At 39.3% G+C, this 22382-nt stretch overlaps 1 protein-coding gene across 1 annotated transcript in view; it reads right to left on the bottom strand.

The window, feature by feature from the left end:
* The window catches only part of Dnah14 (dynein axonemal heavy chain 14), a 277305-nt gene that overhangs the window by 203718 nt on the left and 51205 nt on the right, over positions 1–22382 (bottom strand). Inside the window, exons 9-18 of the mRNA XM_057769862.1 lie at positions 20335–20397; positions 18027–18165; positions 13141–13272; positions 12202–12452; positions 6332–6342; positions 4455–4570; positions 3865–4144; positions 3299–3344; positions 3118–3215; positions 263–429 (exon numbers count right to left, since the gene is read on the bottom strand). Of these exons, the coding sequence (XP_057625845.1) occupies positions 263–429; positions 3118–3215; positions 3299–3344; positions 3865–4144; positions 4455–4570; positions 6332–6342; positions 12202–12452; positions 13141–13272; positions 18027–18165; positions 20335–20397 (1303 nt within the window). The remainder of the gene's footprint in view (positions 1–262; positions 430–3117; positions 3216–3298; positions 3345–3864; positions 4145–4454; positions 4571–6331; positions 6343–12201; positions 12453–13140; positions 13273–18026; positions 18166–20334; positions 20398–22382) is intronic.

Here is a 22382-nt window from a genome sequence, read left to right as displayed (position 1 = left end):
AAGGGAAGGGCTGGGGAATGGCAAGCCAACATATTGGCAAGCCAATGTTATAAAAGAACTGTAGGGAAGAAAACTCATTTCCACGGTGGAGGTTTGGAAACCTGTGGTAAGTAGAGATCAGAGGCCATGGGAAGACAAGTGTAGAGTCACTGGGATGAGTCTCCCATTGCCATGAATTAGCATGCTCTGATGTTTTCCATACATCATGTTCATATAGTAATTTCAGTGGGGTACTGCCAAGACATACAATCTCAAAACTTACTTTGTTTTGATAGTCAGCATCAGTTTCAAAAAGGATATAGTAATCTGGCCATTGAACGTGCTTCTTATATTTGATTATACTTTCTGACTCATTAGATAAATCTGGAACCGAAACCAATTCAATAATGGTAGACAGGCGAGGGTCTTGGTGAAGAGGAACGATTGTGGCTGGAACAAAGCATTGAAAAGTTAGCATTTCCACCATCACAACATCTTACAAATCTTACAGCTGCTAATAGATTTGACCTAGCACACTCAAGAGACCCCTCTCACACAGCAGCGAGTCAACATTTGATGAGACATAGAGATGGATTACTGGGGTAAGGAAATATGAGCCATCCACCAAGTCCTAGTGACACAGAAATCAACAAAATGTGCTGTTACTACCTCTCTCTTGAAGATAAAGGAACTTCTTAAAGGCTGACAATGCAACATTGGCAAAGTTTAGGAAAAACAAGAAAGCTTCATACACCACATAAATAAATGTAAATAAGAATAAATATTCATATACATATAAATATAAAGTAATCTTTCTATACTGAAAATACAATAAAATCTAAGAGTTCAAATACAACTAAACATATACCACAGATATGTAAACAGAGGAGGGGCAACTGTTCCTTATATAAGAATCCTGAGTGATAAAAGTGTGAAGAATTAGAGGAAGAGAAACTCCTTTTGGGGAGAGCTGGTTGACCAGTGCAGGATTTCCCACCGATGAATGCTACAATCAACGGCATGTTTATCAGCAGAAATATATTTGTATTATCTTCTGACTTTCCCAAGGATCACCTTAGCCAAGTATTTGTGATTAGCATTACTAGTAACACAATGTGCAACTGCATGTTGGACATGTCTAATGACCTGAGACAATAAAAGGATAACAAGCTATCACAACATCCCTGCCTCAAATGCAACACCTCAAAACTTATCATGTGACAGTAGTAGACAAACCAAACTGGCGTATACTTACAGGAAAACTAACTAGTACATTTAAGAAAATTCCTTAAGATCACAAAAGACAGGAAAGGGAGCTATCACAGACTGGAAGACTCAAGAGACACAATGCAAAGCACAGCTGTGGACTCCAGATCCTGGACCAGAAAGCTGACATCAGCAAAGCAGCCGACCTCTGTCATTTCATTAGTGCTGCTGTAGAGTTACTTGTGCAGTTTTGATGATCACAGCATGGGTAGAGCATGCAGGAATGCTCCACTCTGCTCATGATTTTCATAGAAGCCTCAAGTTAATTTTATAATGATTTTTTTTTTTTTTTGGTTTTTTTCGACACAGGTTTCTCTGTAGCTTTGGTGCCTGTCCCGGAATTAGCTCTTGTAGACCAGGCTGGCCTCGAACTCCCCGAGATCCTCCTGCCTCTACCTCCCGAGTACTGGGATTAAAGGTGTGCACTACCACCACCCAGCTTATAATGAAAATTTAAAAAAATCAAATGGCAAAAACATTTTATATTGAGGGAAAAAACATGGAAGTGGTCAGATGTTTTAACTCAAGAAACAGAGACCAAAAATTAAAGACAGAAGGGAAGAAAGAAAGAAAGAAAGAAAGAAAGAAAGAAAGAAAGAAAGAAAACCTAAGTGGCAAAGGGAATCTATCTACAGAAAGACTGACAGAGGACCTACTTCTTCATAATTAATCTCCCTCCCTTAAATTTAAGAATCATTAATACATGCCTCTAATTTCCATAGAGAAGTAGTTAATTCCAGGTGATAAATTCCTGGGCAGAAACGAGTGTGCAGTGCTAAAAACTAGAAGGCAGTGGGGCAGCTCTATAGGCACACGAACTTAGCAAACTACAGCAAATGACAGAAGAGTTGCCAAGGCTCCTAATAGTCCAATTTGTTCCTAAAACTTATTGTGAGAAATGAAGAAACTCTTTGACCAAGGAAGTCACTGCCATGTAATCTCAGATTACATACATACAGCTGAAAATAATCATTTAAAATTTATTCAAGGTAGAAACAAGATCTTTGCAATGCTATGAAATAAAATTCAAATAACTCGAGCCTTAGGTTGCTTGCCCAATTCCTATCTTTCATGCATTCTCTTTACAGGCATGCAGGCTAATCTTGATGGTCAGTTTGACTACATCTATAGTGTGTAATCTACTACAAGCCAAGTAGCTAGACACACCTGTGAGGGATTTGCTTGAATGAATTATTTGAGATGGGAAGACCCACCCTAAATCTAGGCCAAACCTCCTAGTGGCAGCCCACATAAAAGGACATGAAAGAAGGAAGCTTTTGCTTTATGCCTGCTTGCCCCCACTCTCATGTCAGATTCATCTAGCCTGTTCCCAAGGCATTTCTTCACTGGTATTAGAACGTCTTCTATGGGATCCCAGCATAGACTGAAGACTAGCAGCTCTCTAGGATTTCCCTGGGACTCCAGCAACCAACTGGGCCGACTGTGACATCCAGTCTCATGGACTGAACAACTACCACTGGGAGCCAGCCACTGTTAGATTACCCAGACTAAAGCCTGTAAGCCAGTCTAACAAATCCACACACACACACACACGTGTGTGTATGTATATGCACAGATATGTATATGTACATATATGTATATATAAATATATATGTATGTATACACATACAAACTCATTCTATCAGTTCTGTTCCTTTAGAGAATTCTGACCAATACTGTGATATGCACATGCACACACACACACACACACACACCTTCAAATAATTCTAAATTAACATTGCTTGATCCTAAACACTGGAATACATGGTCTCTTATTTATAACTGCCTTATATATCACTGACTAAGAATATTGGATAATGGTCAATTTAAAAAACATTGCCAAAGATGGCACTAAGCCTTTCAAATACTTACTTATATATTTTTCAATAGTTGCTATCACATTTTGGAATTGTGTTGAAAAGTCCAGTCTGTTGGGATGTATAAAGAGGTTTGTTGGGAATTCAGAAAATCTGAGAGAAAACAATAAACATATATTCAATTGAATACAGTACCCAACAAAATACAGCTACTTATAAAAATGTCTCATGCTTACTTATTATAGAAGTGCCCTTGCTCAGACTCAGTCTGGAGTCCTGTGTCTATCAGAGAAAGAGAAAGTAAAAACTTCTTAATATTTTAAAATGCTAGACAACAACTTAACATATATTAGTATTTTCTAAATATCCTGAGAGCCAATTATAGAGACCGGCTGAAAGGGGTAATTCATCAGCGGCCCCTAGACTCTGATACCAAGAAAGGAGCTCTCATACAGAGTCCCAGAGTGTGTTCTTTTCCTTTTCTGTGGATTTGGGAAATAAATCAGGGCCTCACTTGTGCTAGGTAAACACTCTACCACTGAGTGGCACTGCTGTTCAGGAGTCTGCATGCTTGGATGCCATTCCAGGTGAGCTCATCCTGATAAGGAAGCCCAGAAGCCCCTGGTTGAGAAATCCTACGTGTTTCAAGGTGAAACATGTGCCACAGGCTGAGATTCGTGTTCTATCATTGTTCACATTAGCACGTGTGAACATCACACTATACAAACTAGTAAGGTGCAAACTTATTTTTTTTTCTTTCAGTTATTATTTCCAGCTGCCAGTATGCTTCTTTCAGTCTTACCTGAAAGGATCCGTCGGAGGAGGGTACCGAACTTGCTCGGCTGATTGTATTTCAAGAGCAGGTCTTCACTTGAAGTTCTCACATAACTTTGTCTGTTTTCGAAGAATTCGTCGTCATCACATGCCAGAGACTCGTCAAGGGTCTGGTCAGACTTCTGAGCCTTCTCTTCAGAGTCCTCTGGAGACTTATCCGAAGAGAGAATTCTCAAATATAGGTTTACTTCAAATATTGGTGCATATGTTCTTTTCGAGTCCATCTCTACTTTCCCTCTGTTTAAAATCTAATTTAGCAAATATGTCCACAAGACAAGAACAAAATTAGTAGGGCATTTACATTGTGATAATAGAGTTTACATAGTACTATAAATTATAACTATATTTACTTGTCAAATAGCAAATAAGTAAAATATGAATTAACAACAGTGGAAAATTTGGGATAAGCATTATTCCAGCTTTTTACAATGATAGAAGAAGGCACATGTGTGTGCATGTGTGTGTGTGTGTAACAAACAATTATTGAGTTTTTAATTCAGAAACTTGCTATCCATCTTATATCAAAATTTGTGTTAATGTTTCTAAGGTGCATCTTACCACATTAACATCAGTGTCTGGTTTGGGTTCTGAGTTTTGAACAGGAGGAGGAGGTAAGCTTGGATTAATAAATTCTCCATCATCATTCGATATCTTTCTAGAAAAGATCTTCCTTGCTCTAGATTAAGAAATTGGAGAACATTTTATTTTTGAAATCACATATTTTAATGTTTAATATATGAGAATATGTAAAGAATTCCTGTAACTTAGCAAGCAAGAGAGGAAGAAAGAGAAGAAAGAAAGAAAGAAAGAAAGAAAGAAAGAAAGAAAGAAAGAAAGAAAGAAAGAAAAAAGGAAAAACAAGTGAGACAATTGTCAGTGTGGGAAAGGCTGGGATGGCGACTCAGTCGGTAAAATGTTTGCCTCGCAAGTATAAGGACCTGAGTTTGAGTTGCCAGAACCCACATAAGAAGCCAGGTACGGCTGCAACACATCTATATCCTCAGTGGTGTCAAGACAGGAGGCAAGAGCCCCCTGGACACTTGGCAGGCTAACTAGCCAGGCCTATGTGTTAAGATTCCAGGTCAGTAAAAGATCCTGTCTCACACAAAAAGGTGGAAGGCACCTCGTGAAAAACATCCAAGGTTGTTCTCTGATCTCCAAATGTAGGTGTCATACACTGTAAAGATGTTCCCCAAATATTAACTATGGAATTATATGACCCAGAAATTCTAAGTGTACACGTCAAAGAACTGAAGTGAGGGGCTCAAGCACATGTTCCAAACCAGTTTGCACAGCTGCATTCTAGCCACAGTCCACAGGGAAGAGAGACACAGGTGAGTGGGGGAGTAGTGTCCTGCAACAGACATCAGAGCACATTTAGCCTCGAAAGGGATGAAATTCTCATATACACTTCAACATGGACAAGCCTTAAAGATATTACTATAAGTGGAATATGCCAGATAAAAACAGCAATATTTATGACTCCAGATATGCAAGGTACTTAGAATGAGCAGATTCTTAGAAGAGGTTGCCATGGCTAGAAAGGGGCGGGTAATGTGGAATTTTATAAGAGATGCTGGAAGCGGACGGTGGTGGCCGTACGACACGATACAATATGTGACGACACTGAGCAGCCCACTTCAGATGACATCCGTCATGCCATACAGATGTCAGCCTCATGAAAATGATGTCTCACTTTAGCAGGAAGAGGAGCAGAATGGAAAACATCACGGTATTAAGTCTGAAATAGGGAGGATAGAAAAATAGAGTATACTTTAGGAGATGTCCATCAGCAAGGAGCTGTGGGCTGAACCCAGAGCCTCATTCATCCTCACACGTACTCTATGATGTCCCTAGAGAAAATGACTTTAACCACTGTATTCAGAAAGATGGAGAACTCATAAACAAACAGAAAAAGGCAATTCCAATACATGGAGGTTGATGGCATCGGATGGGAATAAGAGATACGTACACCTAGAACTATCTGGTCCTGCCTAAAGAGACAAATTTGAAAAACAGGAATCTGGACAAAGGGGAAAGATCAAAACTATTGACAAAAGGAACAGTGACTATAAATATAACTTAAGGTATGGTATCAAGGACACAAACCATCTTGATTTCCTTCTCAAGAGACAGAAACTCCCTGACTGGTTTAAAAGTCAAAATCAAATTATGTTTCTAAAATCCCTCATAAAAAACTAACAGAGGAGCCACTTCCAAAACAGATGCAAGATCCAAATGGTCCAACAGCTGCAGGACCCGCAGGAGATCAGAAGTTGCCCACACTGTGTTTGTGAGTGTGAATGGAGGCCAAGAGGAATCACGATCTCCCAGAGACTGGCACAGGCCCTCACACTCACAGTTCCTGCTATACGGATAAAACACGGAATTAAGAGATGGGGGAATCCAGGACGTGCTGCAGCTAATTCTTTCACTGGAGAATGACCTCAACCCAGAGAAACATCACAGGGGACAGATCTGTATTGTGTAGACCAAAAATCAATAGGAGGGCACATGCGCGCGCGCGCACACACACACACATACAGACACAGACACACACAGACACAGACACACACACACACACACACAGACACAAGCAAAACCCAAGATATTGCTACCGTGAGGGCCAGCCTTCAGCAGTTTGGAGATTGGGGGGAATGCACAGAGTCGGTGAACTAATCACTCAATTTGACTGTTCTACCTGAGGGAGTAAAACTTAACTCTCTTGGGCCAGTGAAAAAGGGAAAACACACACAGCTTTAGGGTTTCTTTATCATCTCCTTTCTTCTTTATTTCTTTTCTTACCTCTATTCAGATGTATCCTTTCTGTCTCTCTAGGTGCCTTCCTTCTAACTTTATTTTTTCCTCATAACTTATATACCCCAGCAATATCTTTCAAACAGGATAAAAAGTACAGTGTGGTTACAGTCTATTTTTTAAGTTAATGATTGCAATGAATACAAGCAAAAAGCAACACGCTTTTCATATCCCTTACATGATTAAACATTTTACATAATATAGGTGAAAAACAAATTATCTCCAAAAACCCACATAGATTCATGTCCAAGCAACCTGTTATGGATTAGGAGAGTGTTATGTAAGTAAGATATTTTTCTCAGCCAGTTCTTTTACTAGCAGGCTGCATTTTGTAGTTCAAAGAAAGGAGCAATCACTTTATTATTTATCTTAAAAAGTAATCTTATAAAAATCTTGAGAATCTCAAATTTAAACTTTTATATATGAAAATCGGTCATCTCTACTTTAAATCCTCAGGTGCATTCCCTGAGGCTTATCAATAGTTTTTATGTGAGGAAGCTGAGGGCAGAAATGGGTACAAGGAATTAATCATCACCTTTGATTACCAATCCATCCTAGCAAGAAAGGCATGTCAGCTGATAATAACCAGGCTGTCTTTGTTCTTGTTTCTTGACCTCAACAAGTCCCTCACTCAACTATGTGTCTTTCTAAATTTTAAATTGTTCTCCAAGATTTTCTGCCTCAAAGCCATTGACAAAAACATCTTAACCTAACCGTAAGCAATTATTTAAAGGTTTGTTTCAGTTATGATATACACCGAAGCCCATGAACGTATCTCTCCCAACACTAAGACTGAAAGAATTTGAGCTAACCTAGTTTCCTTGTTTTCCTTAATCATTAACCTAAGCCACAGTCTATATGGCTCCTCAAGAGAAACTCATAAATCCTAATTCTTGTCTATGTTTAGCCACAGGGCCTGGTACCTTTTCTCAGTAAGGCATTCTCATCTTGTTTCCTCTGCTTCTGACTGGCAACTGCATCTCCTCTTTTCCTATTCCCAGAAATCTCCTACTCTGGTCTCCCCAACTATACTTCCTGCCTGGCTACTGTCCAATCAGCATTTTATTAAACTAATACGAGTGACAAATCTTTACAGTGTACAAGAGTATTATCCCACAGCAGGTTAAGTTAGGTTACATAATGAGTTTAAAGTAAACCGTGTGGTATATAGTGGGATCTTTCTGCAAAATTTTTTTTTTTTTTAAAAAAAAAAAGGAGTACACAGAATGTCATGGAATCCTCAGCTGTAACAGCCAATTGGGCCCTGAGCAATAAATCTTCTTTCCTAGGTCAGGACAGCTGATCTCTTTTAATTGTAGAAATCCAAAATGTCTGACTGAACCCCATGCAAAGACATTGGATAAATAAAAATATTTCAAGCGTCTCACATTTCACTAGACTCTGTATTAAATAAAAATATACAGGAAATTTATAACTTTAAGTGCCTACATTTAAAACAACCAGAAAGCACAAACAAATGAATTGCTTAATGATTCAACTCGAAACCTTGGAAAAACAAGAACAAACGAAACCCACTAGATGGCAATAAATAATAAGTATCAGAGTCAAACTTAATAGAAATAAAGAGAAAAACCAACCACAAATCTAAGAGCTGATTCTTTGAGATGATAAACAAGATTGATAGACTCTTGGCCCAGCTAACCAAAGAGAGGATGGCCCAAATGAACAGAATCAGAAATAAACAGGGAGACATAACAACAGATACCAATGGAATTCAAAATATTGTAAGAAAACCCTGTGTTGCTTTTTTTTGTTTGTTTTTGAGACAGGGTTTCTCTGTGTAGCTTTGGCTATTCTGGAACTCACTCTGTAGACCAGGCTAGCCTCAAACTCGGAGGTTTCTGTTTCCACCTCTCAAGTGCTGGGATTAAAGGTGTGCACCACCACCATTCAAGTAAGAAAATACTGTGAAAACCTATACTCCATTAAACTATAAAACCTAAAAGAAATGGACAGGTTTTTAGGTTTAGCCAAACAACAAAATTAGATGAAGAAGAAAGTGACACCCCAGAGAGAACCCTAGCAAATAAAGACATTGAGATGGAAAGGGGCAAACCAATATTTTTTGCTGTGTTTTTGCATTTATAATTTTCTTACTACATAAACTAAGTGACAATTAGCTAACTCATCTAATGAACAATACAGTCAACAGTAGCTAGTCTGCACCGTTCTGCCACTAGCCCACCATTTTCAGCTGCATGTAAAGGGTGGGAAGGAGCTGTGTACCAATCATTATTAAGATTTAACAGCTGAAGTAGCCATGTTTTTAAGGTGTGAAACCCATTTCACACACAGTGAAGGTAGTCTGTCTGGAGCTTGAATTGAGGCCATATGTGGATCCTCGTTGGCCAAGGGTACCTACTATAAAGAATGATCTACACGTACATGGATTGGTCCTTCAACTGAGGCCGTGCAAGACTAAGCTACCTGTGCCATGGTTTGTGGGTGCAGAAGCTAGGTCAATGGCTAACAGCTGTGTTAGCCATAGCTTAAAGTGAAATAGGATAGTGATGAAGTCCCTCATGGTCCTAAGGCGTAGGTTTAAAGCTAGCCTCTTGTTTGGCCTGTGTCCTTGATGATTGTTTCTTTAAATCTAGTCTAGATTTAAAAAAAAAATAAATTCCTAAAGCAAAACAAGCAAACAAAAACAAATAACTGGCCCATTTTAAAAAATAACCTTTTGATAATTCTCTAAAAAAAGAATTATCAAAAGAAGATATAAAAATTGCTAAGAAACATCTCAAAAAGAAAAGTTCATTGTCCCTATCAAGTCAGGAAATGTGAATTGAAACAGCTTTGCGATTTCATCTTACCCAAGTAAGAATGGCAAAAATCAATAAATCAATGTGGACAATTCCCAGAAAGCTAAAAATAAGTCTATTACATGACCCAGATCTACCATTCTTCGGCACATGCCTGAAGGACTCAACATTCTACTCCCCAATACTTGATCCGCCATGTTCACTGTTGCTCCACTGACAGTAACTAAAAAATGGAAACAACATAAATGTCATCCAACAAATGGATGATGAAAATTTAGTATGAACACGCACCATGGAATATTATTCAGCTATAAAGCAAAATAAAACCATGAAAATTTCAGACAGACAGACAAACTAAAAAGTATATTGAGTGAGGTAACAGATCCAAAGAAACAAATAGTGCACGTTCTCTCTCATCTGCTGTTCCATGCTCCTAGTCTTTAGATGTGACTAAAGTCACCTAGAGTAACTGCAGAAACCAGGGAAGTGCAGGGGGATCACTGTGTGGGAGAGGAGCAGCAGAGAGGGCGCAAATGATTGGACATGTGAAATGGGGAAAATGTGTGGATCAGTTGAGGGGGAGGTAAATACATAAGGTGGAGGGTAAAGCAACAGTAAGAATGTCTGAAAAAAGTCACAAGGCATCATATTATTATCTATTTACCTGACATAATAGTCTCTCTCTCTCTCTCCAGATATATGGTTTAAATAAAAATATCCCATGTTTTCTGACAATGCTCCCTCTTAGAGCCACAGAATATGTAACAAAACTACCAACATCAGGCATGAGGAGCCCCCCTTTGAGTTGTTGGTCAGGGTTTTCCAAGAGACTCTTAAAACATCATTGCTCTTGGTTGTTTTCTACAGGTAGAAGCTAAGTCCCTATTGCTGAAGACAACATGCACCTTGGACACAGAACCCAGAGGATCTGAGTTGGAACTGACAAGAAAGCATCCTCTCTCAGGATTTTCTTAAAATTCAGAGAACAAGAGAATGTGCGGTGCCCAGTCCGCTTGCTATATCTACAGCCCAATTCTGGCAGCCAAGGCTCAGGGACCGTTGTGGGTGAGAAGGTTTTAAGAATCAGAGGAGCAGGAACTTTGCTGTGAAACTGTGTCTCCTAGAAATGTGAGAGGAATGGGCTGTGCCTATGAAGTCTCATCAGCATGGCTACCAAAACATGACATGAATAAAAACACCGACAGGCATGCCAACACAGAAGGGGGAAAGCTCTTGGAGCCTCAACTTTGACAGAAACCAAGGGCACTGGGGAATACTGAGCTGGAGAAATGGCCTTACCTAGGTCTTCCCCCAACATCCAGTGGTCAGCCCGACGATCATATACACACAGGTAGCATTATATGAACTGAGCAGATTGTATCTGTGTATTCAGTTACACACATGCACACGCATGCGCACACACACATGCACACATACCCCAACAATTAAGGAAAATGTCATGAATTTGAAAGAGAGGGGGTGCATGTGAGAGCCTGAAGGGAGGAAAAACAAGGGAGAAATGATAAGATTTTTAAAGTAAAAACAATTATTATAATCTTCCCAATGGATTCAATACAATATCTACAAAAATCTCAGTTGTCATTTTTCTTTTTTCTTTTCAGAAATTGGCACATTCATATAGAACGGCCAAGACAACATTGGAAACAACAGGAAGAGCAATGTTGGGAGACTGACGATTTCCTCATACAGAGTAGAGCCATCAAGTTCGTAAGATACTGATATAAAGATCGACATTTGAACAAATGAAGTTGAGAAATAAATCTATGTTCTTATAGCAGGCTGGATTATCAACTGCCAAAAGAATTCAATGAAGAAACAAACTTTTTTTCTTTTCAACAATATTGCTGGGACAATGGAATGACCATATGAAAATGATCTTAGACTCCCATCAGGATGAACCTCTTTCTCTCCTCCTAAGATCTCATTCCCTAGCAGGCTAGCCTGGAACTCACTCTGCAGCCTTGGCTGCCTTTGACTTAGTAGCCTCCTACATTCGCCTTTGGAACGCAGAGATCACAGGTATGCACCACCATATCCAAATCAAAATGTAAAACTCTTGAGCTCTAAGGAATACCATCACGGAAAGTGGAAAGATGATGCCTGGAATCCAAAGCACATATACAACCCTATATAAGAAGTCAGATAGCCTGATTTAAAAATGGAAGGCAAATTTGAACAGATATTTCCCCAGTGAAAACAAATGGTCAACAAACATATGAAAAAATGCTCACCATCATTAGTTATTATAGAAAAAGGAATCAGTATTGTTACAATACAGGGAGCTACAGACCCTATAACAGTAGCTCCTATCTATCAGGTATTTATCTGTGTTAGCAGCATAATAACATTGTCATTATTACCATTTCAACTTTATTTCCACATGAGGAAACTAAAGAATTTATTTAAAGTTTGTTAGGCTAAATCATGCAATTTAAATTCAAATCTTAGTGAGCATTTTATACAGGAACAAGATCTACTCAGAATTTAAAGAAAAAATAGAAACTCTTCTTCAATTCATGAACAATATTAAGGTATTATTGATGAGAAATTCAGAAGTGATCATAAGTTATTTGCTACATGGAAGATTTTCAAAGTCTAACTTTAATCCTTAGATATTTCCTCCATAATTAGTAATATATTATAAGAATATAACTTCCCTTTATTAGTTAAAATGTGTCACTTACCTCATGAGACTTTCATTCTTCTTTTCCTGTGAAAAGGGCATCATTGCAGAACCAACGAATACTTCCAAAAGCTGGCTGACTGCAGAGTTCATGAGCTGGCGAATGAGTTCTTGAAACAGGTAATCAATCAGCCTTAAAAACTTCAAATTTGTTTCTAATAAAAACCGATACTGAGGCAGTTTAAAATGCATTGTGTAGATTTCAGATGGTTTTGACTCAAAGTATTCTTTGATATCTTTCTTTTCTGCAACCTATAATTTATAAAGCAGTTGGGAAACATGGCATTTCCCTAGGTTAATGTGGGTGATCTGCCATTTATAGTACTCTAATCAGCCTGGACAGTATAGAAAACTAAATTTTATCATCAACTTTCATCAATATTTGACATCATGTTTATACTACATTTAAACATCTGTCAAGAAGAGAGTCCTTGTGTGTTCTGGAGCCAGTGAAGTTCAGAGTCTCAGAGGCAGGTCCATCTGGAAGTCAGATGGGAATGGATGGGCAGGTGAGTGGCTCTAACGGCACACACAGGGAAAGAAAGCCTAGTGGACAGTGTTCACTGCATTATTGAGTTCTCCTTATAAAACCCTCAGTAACGTTTCACTTCCTCCAGATGCTGCTCCTGAGCAATGGTGTTTTCTTAATCTTAGGAACACTAAGAACTTTGTTACTAATCGGGGTCTCTTGATATGTCATTTCAGGCTAGATAGGAGGCATCTTGATTACACAGAAATAGCTATAGTTCATACACTCATACATGTACAAATACACATGTCATTGCATTCTGCATCATGCCCCCAAAGGTTCTTAGACACAGTAAATGTGATACCAGTTGACAGGTTAGTTAACTGTCCATTTCCAGTACTTTCTTCAGGAATGCAATTTGGGATGCTCATTTAACACACAGTGACAGGACAGATAAATTCACAGAATTACCTTTAAGACTGTGCTTTTTATCTCCGCAATTGCCTTAGTTCTGATCTCCTCGAGTTGTACTAGTGCCTGGGTGGCTTGCTGTATCTGCTCTTCACAAAACTTGTCCAGAGCATAAGTGCGGGAAGTGTCCAGCTAATGGAACGGCAGTAAGTGGTGCATGGTTGAAAAAGAAAAGTCACTTACCAAGAGCAAGAGACAAGGCATAAGATCACTTTTCCATGGCATACTGAAGAGCATCGCTTATCATCTCTTCTTTATATACTTCGTGATTTACATACCCTGGCTTAAATGTTCTTTCATTTTAAATACTCATAGTTGAATGCAATTAATTCTTTTTGTTTTTATTTTTGAGGCAGGGTCTCACTGTGTAGTTTTGGCTGGCCTAGAACTCACTCTATAGACCAGGCTGGCCTGAAATTCATGGAGAGCTGCCTGCCTTTGCCTCTCAAGAGCTGGGATTAGAGCCATGCACCACATTATGTCCATCATAACTAAATATTAATAAAAAGGAAAATACAGCATTATTTTAAACCATAGCTAAAATTTCTGGAACAGAAACCTTAAAATTTTTATTTTCTTAAAATTCATAAAGTTAAGGTATTGTCTATGAAATGAGGAAATCACACTAATTCCAAACTTACTTTTTGCTTTCTGAATACCAATTATCTGTTAACTCAAAAGCACTGAACATGAAACCCAGGATAGAGCTAGGCTAGAGAAGAGGCTCATTTGGTAAAGTTCCTGCTGCAAAAGCGTGAGGACCTGGGTTCGGGGCCCCAGCACACACACAAAGCTGGTATGTTGCTTATCTGTAACTCTTGTTCTGGGGAGGCACAGATAGAGCAGTAAGTCCCTGGAATTTGCTGGCCATCCAGGCTAGCCCATCACTGAATGCTGACTTCAGTGAAAAACGTTGTCTCAAAACCTAAGGGGACCAATAGAAGACCCCAGACACGCATCTTTGGCTCCACACACATGCATGACCATGTGTTATAGAGTGTTTGATCACACTGTGAACCCTGATATTGTGTTATTTACTGGAAAACCTGTTTCTAGTTATGGTGTGGTCCAGCTCTAGCACACACCTTTAATCCAAGAGCTTTCTACTTATTGTGAACAGGATTAAATACAGTCCACCATAGTTCAAGAGGAGGAACAGTAACCAACTGACAGGAAGTAGACAAGAAAAAACTACAGAGAGTAAGAGGGAGTGAGGAGGACGAAGAGAGAGGTACATAGGAAGTGGAAGGGAAGAACACTGAGTTTGATAAGTCTTGTTTAAGATGGAGGAAAAGAAAAGAGAAGCTTCTGGAATGTCAGTGGAGAAGGAAGGTCAACTGGGTGCTTGCTCTGCCTCTCTGAGCTAGCAGCCTTTCACCCCAGCATCTGGCTCCTGTGTCTTTATTAGTAAAATTAAATGATTGAGATTTTCGCGCGCGCGCACACACACACACACACACACACACAGAATAATACAAACACACACAAGCTAAAATTAAATAACTGCTATATATTATTGGGAATCCCACAGGGACTAATTTCCAGCAACTACACAATTAGTTGGGTTTTTTTTTTGTAATACGGAATGGCAAAATCCATTCAAGCATGTGCTCCCACTCATTCTTCTTTCAACATTTTCTTATTTTTCTGTGCCATGTTAATTCTCTTGTCACAAAACATTTCAGCAAGAGCCGGGCAGTGGTGGCGCACGCCTTTAATCTCAGCACTTGGGAGGCAGAGGCAGGCAGATCTCTGTTAGTTTGAGCCCAACCTGGTCTACCAGAGCTAGTTCCAGGACAGGCTCCAAAGCTACAGAGAAACCCTGTCTCGAAAACAAAAAATAAAAAAACAAAAACAAAGAAACCAAAAAAAGAAATTTCATCAATAAATATGCAGACCTCTTTATCCCTAGGTGTTTTGGAATATTATTTTAATATGTGTTATATTCATTTATGCTGTGGAACACTTGTTTAGTAATACAAAGATGTGTTGTATTCTTTATGTTGCATTTCTTTAATTCTGTAGAGCTGTGTTACTTTGCCTGTCTAAAACACCTAATTGGTCTCATAAAGAACTGAATGGCCAATGGCTGGGCAGGAAAAAGGATAGATGGGGTTGGCAGACAGAATAAACAGGAGAAGAAATCTAGGCTACAGAAGGGAAAAAGAGGGAGGATCAAGAAAAGGAGAAGAGGAGGACTCAAGGGGGCAGCCAGCCAGTCACACAAGCAGTCAAGGAGTGAAAAAGGGAAGACAGACATATAGAATAAAGAAGGGTAATAGCCCAGAGACAAAACATAGAATAAGAGAAACGGGTGAATTTAAGTTAGAAAAATTGTCTAGAATTAAGCCAAGCTAAGGCTAGGCATTCATAAATAAGAACTGGGTGGCTCCCAAAGAGTAAAATAAACCAACTACACCTAGATGTCATCGTTTCAAATAAAGAAGCCTGGGATCCAGCTGTACTATTTGAATTGACTCATTTTCTCCTCTTTGTCCCTTGTCTGATTATTAGATTCTAATTTTTCAAGTAAAATACCTCAAAAATCCCTCCTCATTCATGGTTTCACTGCCAATATTATTTTATGCCTGTGTTATTAATAACATACTAATTAATTTGTTAACTCCATTATTTATGCACTGCTGATTTCTTTTCAAACCAGGAATGTCTCTAAACAAGCACACTCAGAGACTCTCAATCATTGCTCGCTTTAGCAACAGTCCCAAGTGTACTTGGCACCAGGGTAACTGAGACATTAGTCAACAATGCAGACAATCTACTCTGTCGCACTCTCCCCGTAGACAAGATATAATACCTGATTGCTTATCAAGCATCCAAAATGCCTTTCAAAAACCCAGACTCTACTCTTAAATGCTAAACATAATCCAAAATCCCTGCCTTATTCTGTCAACATGGACAAAGCTTGTTCTCTCTCAGTTCTGTCATCTTGATGCTCTGAGAGAACGCTGACAGGACCTGAAGTCTCCAGGGAACCCTAATAGCCTGTCTGTCATTGTCAGCACTGCTGCCCACGGTGCCTTAGGCAGACTTACAGATTTTCCAAACTGCTTAGCTTTCCTAATTTTTATTAGTTTTCCCAATTTCCTTTTCCTTTCTTTTCCTTCCTCGCCTCTCCTCTCCTCTCCTTTCCTTCCCTCTCCTTCCCTCCCCTTCCCTCTCCTCCCTTCCCTTTTCTTTCCCCTTCTTCTCCCTCTCTTCTTCCTCTTCCTTTTCCTCTTCATCCTCCTCTTTCTTCTTCATTCCTTTTTGAGACAGGCCTCACTATGTAACTCTGGCTGGTCTTAAACTCATAGAGATCTGTCTGCTTCTGCATCCCAAGCACTAGGATTAAATGGTGTGCACTCCCATACCTGACTCATTGTTTGAAAGTTTTATTATTCAGTTAATCATAAGACAATCTAAAATTGGCAATTCCTCCTTCACAAAAGCCATAGAAAGATGTTTCTCCCTGAATCGTCTCCTGGTTAAATTGAATTTAATACTTTTGAAATAATATTCATCCAGGAGTCGTGACAAAGGGTCATAATCTTAGCACTGGAAAAGCTAAGGCAGGAGGATTATAAATGAGAGGCCAATCTTGTCTCTACAGCAAGGCCCAGGTCAACTGATGTACTCTGAGAGATTCTGTCTCACAAAACTAAGGGAAAAAAAGAAGACAGAAGTTCTAATACTAATATCCTCAATGTAGACATACAAAATACAGCCGAGCAGTGGTGGCACACACCTTTAATCCCAGTGCTCAGGAGACAGAGGCAGGCGGATCTCCAAGTTCAAGGCTACCTTTGTCTACAGAGTGAGTTCTAGGACAGCCAGAGAAACCCTGTCTCAACAAACAAACAAACAAACCAAAAAAATCCCAAAACAAAGCAAAACAAACAAATATGTGTTATCCATAGTTATTAATTCATCTTCCTGAATTCTTTCACTACCTCAAAGAATACTGGACAATTAATTACTATATATCATTGATTTTAAACTTACGTGGATTTAAATATTATGTTAGGCGTGGATCTTATTACATTTGTATATTCAACACAAAAACATTTTTGAGGTTATCAAATTCATAACTTGTACAAGTCCCTTTACCATTTCTCTTTCTGAAGGTAGATGACCAGTTTACCCTCCAGGATCTCCCTACGTACTGGGACAATAAAGTAAAATCTGCTGGAATCCTGTTTTACTCTATATGAAGCACTTAAGTCTTACAGTTCTGTGTGTTCAATCATTTTCAAAAAAGCTCTATTATAAATTATTTAAGTCAGGCCACTAGTAAGCTCATTTTTCCTAAAATCCTGAAACAGAAACATTCTTCATTTAAACGAACACCAGAGGCTGGAGAGACAACTCAGAGGTTAAGAGCACGGGTTGCTCTTTCAGAGGATGTGAGTTTAATTCCCAGCACCCACGTGGTGGCTCACAATCATCTGCAATGAGATCTGGTGCCCTCTTCTGGCCTACAGGCAAACATGCAAGCAGAATACTGTACACATAATAAACAAATCTTTTTGTAAAAAAGCATTTAAACCAACACCACTGAATTCCATCTTGTGATGAATTCTTGACATTGAAAATATCAAGGGACAAAGAGCTACTAACTGCCATGCATTAGAAATGATTAATTACAAATAATTTTGCACTTTAGAGAGACATTTAGCAATAATGGGCTTCAGTCACTTCTGTTAAAATATCACTCAGAATGTCTAAGAAATGTTGACTCCTACAATTGACTGCCATGCTCTTTAGCACGACTTTATTGCGAGAATCATCCACAGTGATTGGCATACGGGTCGAGAAACTGCTGCTTCTCTTATTCAAACTCCCAGCTCTGCACACCGGTACGGCTGGCAGGGAAGGCTTCCACCCACCTTGATAAGGCGTATGGCGGAGGGGTTGTCTTCATTGTTCTTTCTGAGGTTCAGTGCATCTTCAAAGAGGCCTCTTACATAAAGCAAGCAACTTTGAAATAGCTCGTCAGCACAGAAAAGGTGGCCGTACAAGTACGATCTGAAAGGCAAAATATCCACAGGCTGAGCTCTCCTTCCAGATGAATAAAGCCAGTGATATGATGCCACTGAGTTCAAGGAATGTTAGTCAGAGCAGAAGTGTTCTGTGAAGAACGGCTCCTCTGCCTTCCATATTCCTCGTGTGGTTACACAAGAGACATTTCAATAAAGAGGATACACAGATGGCAGATAAGCACATGAAGAGATAGTCAACATTAGAGGAAAGCAAATTACTATTAACATTAAGAAAACACAAATTTAAACATGCTGAGATGTTATTACACACCCATCAGAAAGTCTGAAATAAAGACCAGTGACAACGCAAATAGTATCAAGGCTCTGAAGAAACGGAATTGATGGTGGGAACGCCAAATAGCTTAGCCATTCTGGAAATTAGTTTGTCAACTACTTCAAAAGCTAAATACAGCCTGGCAGGTTTATACAGGCCTACAATCCCAGGGTACAGGAGGTTGAGGCAGGAAGATGGTAAATTTTAGGCCAGCCTGGAATATACAGTGAGTCCCTGTGTCAAACAAACAAACAAACCAACAAATAATAAAACTACCCAAGCATCCAGTGACCATATGACTCAGAGTTATAACCTGGGCATTTACTCGAGAAATGGAAGCTCAAACATACACAAATGTTACAGCAGCTTTCTAGGACAGCCCCAAACTCCAGAAGACATGCAAGTGTGCATCTCTAGAGAAGTGATTGAACAAACTTCAGTACACATGTGTCAGAGAACATCCCTGAGCACCAACCAAAGAAATATTGCTATATGCGCAGCTGAGGTGCATCTCCAGTGTTCTGCTAAGTGAAATAGCCATTCTTTTTTTTTTTTTTCCTTGGTTTTTCGAGACAGGGTTTCTCTGTGGCTTTGGAGCCTGTCCTGGAACTAGCTCTGTAGACCAGGCTGGTCTCGAACTCACATAGATCCGCCTGCCTCTGCCTCCCGAGTGCTGGGATTAAAGGCGTGCGCCACCATCGCCCGGCTTGAAATAGCCATTCTTATGTTATATGATTCTTTATACATAACATACTTTAGTAGTATGATGGACAGGGAAAAGGCAAATCTATCTATCTATCTATCTATCTATCTATCTATCTATCTATCTATCATTGGATCATTTATCTATCATCTATCATTGGATCATCCATCTGTCTATCTATCATCTCTATCTATCTATCTATCTATCTATCTATCTATCTATCTATCTATCATCTATCTATCTATCTACTATCTATCATTGGATCATCTATTATCTATCTATCTATCATTGGATCATCTATTATCTATCTATCTATCTATCTATCTATCTATCTATCTATCTATCTATCTATCTATCATCTATCATTGGACCCATTAGAGCCACCGGTACATCTGAGAACCATCACATAGTCCATGTCATGAGTCTGTGAACTTGCTTCCCACTTTTATTGTTTCTGACAAGAATGCTCCTTCAAAGACAAAACCACAGAACTAGAGAATAGACCAGTAGTTACCACAGAGTAAGGAGAGGCAGTAGGCAATGAAGTGATGATACCTATAAAGGCAAATATATTAGATCCTGTAGTGACAGAAATATTCTGCATATTAATTAAAGCTAACATTCTGCAGTCACAATGTTTGAGTGTGACGGCAGGGTGGAAGGTGAAAGGCACAGAAGATTTCACTGTATTATTTCTTACAAAGACATTTCAGTTCACAATTATAGCAAAATAAAATCTAAAGACAACAAAACACATGGCTGCTTGAAATCACACAAAATAGGACCAACTGTTATCAATGACTACTTCACTCCTATTTGGGGAAGAAAAAAGATGAAGGGACCAGAGGAACTCAGCAGGAACTCACAGCAGAGCGGTTACAGCAATGTGGTCACAGAACGGCATCCTGCCATGTACGGGAAGCATTTAACTAGCTTCCACGGAGCACAGATGGGTCAGACTGTGGACCTAGGGACACAGCTCAGTGGCAGAGCACTCAATGTTCTGCTTGTAGCACCGAGTAAAAGACAGAAGAAAAGAGAAATAGATGTTAAATGTATTCAAAATATCAGCAAAATTTGACTTCCCAATCCGAATCAAAATTCAATGTATCTAGTTCATGCTATCTTTTGAAATCACTTTGCTATTGAGATTTGTATGATTGTATATTAAGGTTTACCTGCTCTTCTCTGTCTTAATTCTTTTAACATTCAGTTTCCAAGTAACAAAGGCTTTATTCATTCTGAAAAGAAAAGAAATACTTCTTATACTCTTTATTTATAAGAGTCATATGGAACAAGTTTATTAAGAGTTAAGTAAGTTAGAAAATTCCCTAGACTATGTTTTGTCTTGCCCCTTGGCTGCCTCTCAAAGGTGAAGGCAAATCCCACTTGCTGAAGATACTATGCACTTAGGACACAAGACTCTCATACTTTCTGATTATTCTAGCCTGAAAGCCTTCCTGGTATCCACGCTACCAGAAAATATGATGAAAGCTGCCAAAGGAGAAAATCAAGCAACAGTGTTACTCAACTGTGACACCTATGGACCACAACAATGGCCAGCATGGCAAGATACCTGTAAAACTGGCCCTAACAACAGCTATCTCATTGGACTTACAGCCCACTCAACAGGAGAGAAACCATGCCTGGTGCAAGAATCTAGCCAACTTACAGAGGCCAGTGAGATCACGGAACTTAGAAGGGACTCTATTACTGCCACTTTGCTAGACCAGCATTAATTCCTAGCTGCATTTGAAATCTTTTCCACAGATAAGTGAAACTCTCACCCCTCATCAAAACAAACAAACAAACACCCCACCACCACAACTGGATGCAACACAGAGATCAACAGATTATAGGGAACCTTTCTCCAACAGATACACCAACTTCACATCTGTATCTACGGCTCAGGGGACATCACAGATACACCAACTTCCCATCTGTATCTACGGATCAGGGGACATCACAGATACACCAACTTCACATCTGTATCTATGGCTCAGGAGACATCACGGATACACCAACTTCACATCTGTATCTATGGCTCAGGGGACATCATGGATACACCAACTTCACATCTGCATCTACGTCTCAAAGGACATCACAGATATACTGACTTCACAACTGCACCTATAGTTCAGGGGACATCATGGATACATCGACTTCACTTCTGCATCTATGAGGACATCACAGATACACCGACTTCACTTCTGCATCTATGGATCAGGGGACATCATGGGAGAGGGGGTGGAAAGATCATAAGAGCCAGAATACCAGAAGTTGGCTGTGAAACAGTTTCTCATCAAAATGGCTGAATAAGCAAGATCTGAATAATGCAAATATTGATAAACATGGTGATGTAGAAGAATTCTCACAAGGTCACTTTCTTGGACAAGGAACTACCTAGCACCCGAGGACTGCAGAGAGATGGAGGATTAGCCTCTCCCAAGGACAAGCCCCCTAATTGGTTCTCTGATTAAAAGTGGTCATCTTTGAACCACATATACACAAACAGAAAGAGTGCCATCCGAGGCTGTATTTGGACACTTGTACAGTAAAATGTAACAATAAGAACCAGGGAAGAGGAGAGTTCATGTGAGGAGGATATGAAGGAATAGGGAATGGACTCAGGAGGTGATGCAGGGAGAAAAGGGATATAATTATATTTTAACTAAAATATGTAAAATAAACACAAAAAGTTAAAATTGAAATTTCAATGATATAATTTGTATAAAAAACCTTGTATAATGCTAACTAAAATAAAATATAGTTACGAAAAACAGATGTGCGTATAACTTAAAAATCTCAGAGGACCTACACAAGGACGACCTGAGAGGTCTACCTGGTGATTGCTCATCCTCCATAATTTTCATATGGGAAACAGATCTAATACCTTTCTGCAAGTCTCCTCAACTTCTCCATTTTAGGCCTCGGTGGGACCTGCTCAATGCCACATTGGCAGCCTTCCCTCAGCAGAGAGTGACCCCAAATTAGTCTGTTGTAAGATCCTTCTGTTTGAAATTATCCTGCTTCCTTTTACTTAGCTATAACTTCTGCTTGCCCCACCATATGTAAGTTCTACGGAGCAGACATACACATATCTTTTCCTGTGTGGGTTTTTTGCAGAGTCCCTGACCCCTCTGTTCTCATCTCTTCCACGTTCATATCAATTAAAGAGGAAGTAGAAAATGTTGCTCAATAAGTGACACCATCTCTGTGATGAAGC

Source organism: Chionomys nivalis, chromosome 5 (assembly GCF_950005125.1).
Source record: "Chionomys nivalis chromosome 5, mChiNiv1.1, whole genome shotgun sequence".
Classification (NCBI taxonomy): Eukaryota; Metazoa; Chordata; class Mammalia; order Rodentia; family Cricetidae; genus Chionomys; species Chionomys nivalis.
The sequence above is the reverse complement of the archived record's forward strand: the minus strand, read 5'-3'. Positions and strand labels throughout refer to the sequence as shown.